Source organism: Tigriopus californicus, chromosome 6, assembly GCF_007210705.1.
Source record: "Tigriopus californicus strain San Diego chromosome 6, Tcal_SD_v2.1, whole genome shotgun sequence".
NCBI classification, from domain to species: domain Eukaryota; kingdom Metazoa; phylum Arthropoda; class Copepoda; order Harpacticoida; family Harpacticidae; genus Tigriopus; species Tigriopus californicus.
In genome coordinates this window covers 5,017,573-5,023,945 of record NC_081445.1, presented here as the reverse complement: position 1 = coordinate 5,023,945, position 6,373 = coordinate 5,017,573, and the positions used below count along the sequence as shown (strand labels likewise).

Here is a 6,373-nt window from a genome sequence, read left to right as displayed (position 1 = left end):
TCCAAAAATAGCGTTTGTTCATCCATCAAGTTTAAAACCAGGAGTTTGTCCCCGAAATTATTGCCTCGGAAGAAAACCTCAGAAAATATTCACGTCAATCAAAAAAAAGTTAGTGGTTCCAAACATGAAATTGATTGCGTCAAAAGACCTGGTGGCCATAAACTAAATGGACTACACTATGCACTTTACCTACATATGTGCTATACTGCGCTATAAGGCAAGCAAATTGGAACAACCTGTGGAACACGAGATCTTAATCTCAGGAATAATTTGTAATTGATTCGAATCTCCCGCATGACTCGCACTGACAGAGCACAACGATGACGGAGCAGCTCTCATGTCATCTTGCGAGGATGATCTCCTTGACAGTGCAGAGCTCTTGATGGATGAACTGACTTTGGGTGGCGATGATGATGACGAGCTCCTGGAACGCCTGGAGATCAGGGATCGGAGCGAGAGTAACGAGTTATCTGTCAATTGAAAGGACTCGTGAAGGGAGCAAGAGAACCCGTCCTCCAATAGAGTGAGTGGTGATACCTTTACCTTCTGGACTCGAAGACAGGGAGTCTCTTCTGGAATCCAAATTGGCATAGCAACTCCGTGACATGTCCTCTCGACTCAAAATCTTTCGAATCACGGCCAACGAGTCCTTGGCCATTTCTGGCTCCGATTGTGTGTAGGCAGACGAATCCATTTTGTACGTAAGTAGAACTGCAAGCTAAAGATCGCCACAGAACTTTCTAATTGCTTGTTGTACCTGGGCCAATAAGGATCATGCGCCTTTTTCCCCCATCTGAGTTACCGGGAAACAGGGGATATAAACGGCTACACCAGATGGGAAAATTCGGGAACTTTGGCAAGTTGTAGCTCATCTTCCCCTTCGCTAGAGCTTGAACATTTGCATACACAGTAAGAGGAGAAGGACTATAAAGACTATCCGATCCCACTGACCTTCGATGGTAGGAACAAGTTTGTAATTCAGAGCTTTAGGTCATGCCTTTGTTTCTCGATTCGAAGTGGTGGTCCAGATTCTACGAAAGCAATTTGCTAGTAACTTGTGGTGGAGATCATTGAAATTTGGTTGCACATTAAGGAGTTATGAAAATCCAAAAAGCCAGCAAGACAAAACCAGGCCATCATCTTCACTTACGTCAATCAATCCTGAATGGAAAGCACGTTCCGATATGTTACTTTTGAAGTTTGGCTTTGGCTGCAAAACAAGACGTAACCCTGGCCCAGGCTCTTTGAACGAAAATGCCGTGGTGACTTTTCCAACGCAATTATTTTTCAAGTATAAATGAGTTTTTTCTCATTATCATATTAACATTTATCAAAAACTTGTTAATAATTACAGATAGCTACTTTATATACAGCGGACCAAACCTTAATACATCGCTCAAACAATGCCACTGATGCTTTGCTTCCTGTTTTGAAAAATGTCAAGATCGATTTTTCCCATCTTTTAGCCACCCGCACAAACTTTGCCTGGAATCTTGCCTGAACATAATCTCAAAAGGAATGAAAAGTTAGAAGAAGGTTCACGTGGCTTCGAGGATGCGGTTTTAGATGGTATGAAGGATGAACCTCTCCACTTACTCAAGTCGGGTCTTTTGTTGCGTCAAGTTTGTGGAACTAAAACTAGATTGCTCGATTCATGAATAAAGTCCGGTATACCTATATGCATTAGTTATTTATGGCCAATCAAACATAAAGTTTCCGCTTTTTTGACTGATATTTTACGTGAATAGCATGAACCAGTTACATGGGGTTTGCTGACTGGAAGATGGGTTTTCATGCCTGATGAAGCGGAGTCTAAAAAGAATATCAATTGGAGTGTTTAGGGCTTGAAGGCCACTGCAGCAAGCAGATCCATTAATGTAACTAGAAATTCTTGGCCCCTCTCGGCCACTTCATTTGGCATACCACAATGGACACGCACTCAGCATACTTGTGTGTTGTCTATGTGCTGGGAGAGCTTGCTGGCAATTCACTTGGATGTCATGACGTTTAAGCACGTCAACATGGCGAGGCTTGGAATCAAACTTTCCCTCCAGTATTGGATCCACCTTGAGGGCCCTAATGCCATTTGAGTCCTTTCATTAAGCCACAAAAAGGCATTGAAGGCTCGTTCTCTTCACACTAACAAGACTTGTGTCACGGTTTGCTTGCTTTTGACTTGTCACAAGTCCTCTTTTTCTCCTTCATTCAGGAAGGGGAACATGAGCAAGGACAAAACGAACAAGGCTCCGAGACTCCGAGACTCCGAGGCTCCATGCTCTCCAGTTAATACGGAGTCCTCAAAAAATTGTATGAAAAGAGGGTTTTTGGAGGAGCATTGGAAACTCCGCTTTACAAGATGCTCCAAAGGGAACTCAACACATGGCCAAAAAATATATGAAGCAATACATGAAATTTCTTCAAGACCAAGACTCAGCTTTTTTGTAATTGCAAATAACAGACAAAGACATTGGAGTAATTTCGCCTGACAAATGGCCTTCTTTTTATGGCATGCTTTAACGGGGTTCCCAGTATGAGTTATGTTGTCCTTGGATTTGGAGGGGCTCGAACATATTCAAGGGAAACGGACAAACAATATGTGCCTCAACAGGAAGTCTTGCTCATGTACCAACATCATTGATGTTCTTAATTTTTCTTAGATTCGATCCATTCAATGGTTGGACCGACGGAAAAACTTCAAAAGGTCCTCGGTGCAATGGAACAGGCATGGAATTAAAAGCTCTCTAGAGCACTTGATGACTTGTTCAATTGCTTGGTCTGAGCGCTAGCTTTTAAAGAATGTATTAATGTTGGCCCCGCGGTTTGCAGCGAGCAGGGGCCCTCAGAATCGCAATTCACTCAAGTTCGAAAGCTCCTGGACGGATCGTAAACGTGGGTGGGCCTGAGGCTGGTTTTACTGCATTGCTTTCCTTTCATCGGACACATTCGCGTAGTCCGTGGTTCTCAAGGCTTTCAGGAGCATTCCTTGCGAAATGTCCAGCTCAGTAGCTGCTTCTGAGCCCGTTAACATGGTTCAAAAACCAAAGAGGTCAGATCCATGGGAGGCAAAGTGCCTGAAAAGGCTCGTCTCCAACTGATGTAAATCTGCCTCAAAGATGGCCATTCTGGGAATGAATCAGCTTCTCTGTGAATTTGACCTGGCTAGATTTCCAATTCAATTAAAACAAAGGGTTGCGCAACTATAATTGAGTAATGGTAATTTCATGTTTTTCACTTTATCAAATGAAAATGAAATATCTCTTGCCCCCCCCCGGGCCACTCCACCTTCCCTTCCAGTTTTCCGACCGTGTTTTGAATCAGCGTTGTTGAAGTCAATTAAGCCCCCAGAAAAGGAGCTCAGTTCTGTGGCGCGTTTCCTCACTCTTCACTTTTGTCACAAATAAGTTGTCCCAAGAGGAGATCTTTGGCTGGATATTCGCATCCCACTCACAAAGGCCACCTACTCACTCATTCACTGGCTCGCTCACTCACTCACTCACGTACCCAGTCAGTCAGTGGCTGGAGACCATGATTGATGGCAAACTGAAGAATTCACTTTGGAACGGAAAAAGGCGGGTCTTATCTACATTGGAAACGCATTAACACTCTCAACGAACTATTCTTCTTCTTCTTCCGTATTCTACTGCAAACTAAACGATTACCAGATAGAGCCAACCAGCCCCAGGGACAGATGGAGTGAGAACTTCATAGATGCCCTGATACCGGCCTAGATAAGGGCTGTGGGACAATGGATTTGTGTTCAACAATAACGTGTCTTTTCCATCCGCTACGTCTGTGCATGAGGAGGAGGAAGAAGAAGCCATTTTGAAAGGACTCGTGTGAAGGCTGGTTTGAAATTGAAGGCTGCTGTCCTTCGCTAAGTCCTTTGAGGTGAGATCTCCAAGGAGAGACGTTGACACTAATCCAAATGCAGCCAGTACGTAAATAGAGTGGCCTCCCTCCCTCCTTCTTGTCGTCGTTGTCGTTGTCCTTCTTCTTGATGGGAGCTTTTGGAACAACGTAGCACCAGCGAGCCGAATGAAAACCTAGGGAAATACCTCTTTCTAGGAAAACTGCGGAGGCCGTGGGACAAGCATAAGAAGCCATAGCGAACCACTGATGGAATGATTTGGTGAAAAAAAGGCAAACTTGACTTTGAATTTGATTCAAGGAATCACTTCAAACCCCGTGATGGCGGTGTCATGGTTATTTTATGATCCAGGGACCGTTTGCATTTCCTAGAGCAATTCCCTGGAGACTACCTAGTCCGGTTGGTAAAACACATCCCAAGAAATTATTCATGCTCTTAAATATCTAAGCCGCTTTTAATCTGAGCTCTATTTAGTGGGCATCTCCTTTGGGAAGGTTCACTAGAGATGGTTCATTGGTAACCAACCAAGGACGTCGTCGTCCTCGAACCAGCTAATCAGTAATATGCAGCTCACTCGCCCCAACTGCCATTTTCACTTTTAATCGTAATTTCCAGGCGCTGGAAGCTGAAATTTCAAGTGCATATCGTTCGCGAGAGGAAAGTAGTTCATAAATACTAATGGTTCAGGACTGCAGGATATTTTTAATTGCGAATGTTGCCAGTTGACGAACTGAACGACAAACATCCATTCATGCACTCACTTGTGTGTGTACATATCTTTCTAATTTACACAAGTACATGGTCGTCACGCACCGGAGTTAAAATGTGTGTCGGGCACAATTACGTAGGAGCCGATTTCAAAAGTAACAACTTCACTGTCCTTGCCATGTAAACAGCACACCCGACTCTATTTTCATCATATTTCTTTCATCAAAGGCGCAACGATTTCACGTGGACAGCTTCCTCACAATTACTAAAAATGTAATCCCCAGCATTTCAATATGTAAAATATACCATTGGAACAAATCGAAAAATGAGGGAGTCCGAGAAAGAAGGAAAAAGAGGGAGATTTTATTATGTTCACTAGCCTGAATTTTCGAGGGCTTGAGGGTGTTCGCCAAACGCACGTCACCTCTAATAACCCTAAAACTTGTTTTGGGGCAAAACTCATCGCTACTTATGAAGACGTAGTGTGTCAGTTACATTTCGGACTTTCTTTGAATACTTGATGCTATCTTTGTATTTAAATGTCCAATACACACATTTGACTTGCCTTAAAAGATCAGCATATTATGCAGACTCTGTGAACCAAAGCATGCAGTAAGCCGTTATTTGGATTAGGAACCGTCAAATATTCGTATACATATATATTTGAGGATTCAAAACAGCAACATTTTGACCGCAGCTTGGGTACAACGAACGTAATTCAAAGATTTTTTTTCTCCATATATGCTTCCTTCTTTTGGCCGGTTTTTGACTTAAGGCCGGTTTTATAAGCAGAAGTCTCGTGCATCTAATGTTAGCCTGACTGGTCAATAACAAAGGGAGCAAAATTGTGAGCCTTCGATAATTTTGTTTGAAGCTTTTTGAAGATGTGCCGAAGCCAATTTTGTAGCTCAATACCCTGCTGGGGACTGTCAATTCCCGTCAAATGAAGCGACCCTACCTTGCCCACTTCATTGGGAACTCGGAAATTTGGACAATTCTTTCAAGACAAATCGTGTTCCAAGGCAAGAGAGTGCGTCAAATGAATCCGCCTTTAGTGTGGCTACAAGTGCAAGGCTGGAAGTCTGGAACGAGCACTGCTTTGTCTTCTTTCCAAATCCTTCAGACAGAGTGACTTCTTCTTCTTACCTTATCTCCTGGGTAGAGTACAGCTGTTATAGCCTGCAAACAAAAAAGTGCTGAAGGTGAGTGGGTGGAAGATTGGAACCTGTTCAATGGGTGATAGTGCTCATTCTAGGATTAACAATCCCATCATACAATTTAGGATATTTTGTCGTGCAATTAGTGGTTAATCTCTATTTAGTAAGAACATAAGGAAGAGCATGCGTTTAAAAAATTACCCGTCTCCAGTATCGATGGCCTTGAAATTGAACCCCAAGAATACCCAACCCGCCAGACCCTTGAGTTTTCTATTTGACTTGCCTTGCTTTTACTAGGACAGTCCTCCTGGCCTTGCTTGGCGGCCTCCTCAAAGTTTTGGAGGAGAGGACTCTCCGCAAATGAGAATGTGGCCTTTTCCGGGGCCAAATATTCCATTCAACCAAATATTGTCTTCCCGTGTGCTCGGCCAGAGCGGCGGATATTGTGCTTTGTCGATTCAGTCACGGGTTGTGGGTTCCTTGTGCAAACTTTACCCTGCTTCCCGAGGTTCCAAAATCTTTTGGGTGAGAATGAGCGATCAAAATTTCATGACCTGGGTTGGATCACTTCCAAACGAGTGTCACAAGTTGAAGAGAGCAACGCTTGAAAAGTTTGTAGCGAGCACAACGGGAGCGAACC

General features: G+C 43.5%; 2 protein-coding genes across 5 annotated transcripts in view; both read right to left on the bottom strand.

The window, feature by feature from the left end:
- Positions 1–3,840, bottom strand: part of LOC131882818 (uncharacterized) — a 9,629-nt gene extending 5,789 nt beyond the window's left edge. Inside the window, exons 1-3 of the mRNA XM_059230088.1 lie at positions 3,380–3,840; positions 544–718; positions 237–470 (exon numbers count right to left, since the gene is read on the bottom strand). Coding sequence (XP_059086071.1) covers positions 237–470; positions 544–694 — 385 coding nt within the window. The 5' untranslated portion in view covers positions 695–718; positions 3,380–3,840. The remainder of the gene's footprint in view (positions 1–236; positions 471–543; positions 719–3,379) is intronic.
- LOC131882817 (potassium voltage-gated channel subfamily H member 7-like) overlaps positions 1–6,373 on the bottom strand; it is an 83,424-nt gene that overhangs the window by 27,255 nt on the left and 49,796 nt on the right. For 3 of the 4 annotated variants that reach the window (XM_059230083.1, XM_059230085.1, XM_059230086.1), the window contains one exon: positions 5,723–5,755. The exons of the other annotated variant lie outside the window; for it this stretch is intronic. In XM_059230083.1, the coding sequence (XP_059086066.1) occupies positions 5,723–5,755 (33 nt within the window). The remainder of the gene's footprint in view (positions 1–5,722; positions 5,756–6,373) is intronic. 4 annotated transcript variants of the gene reach the window in all.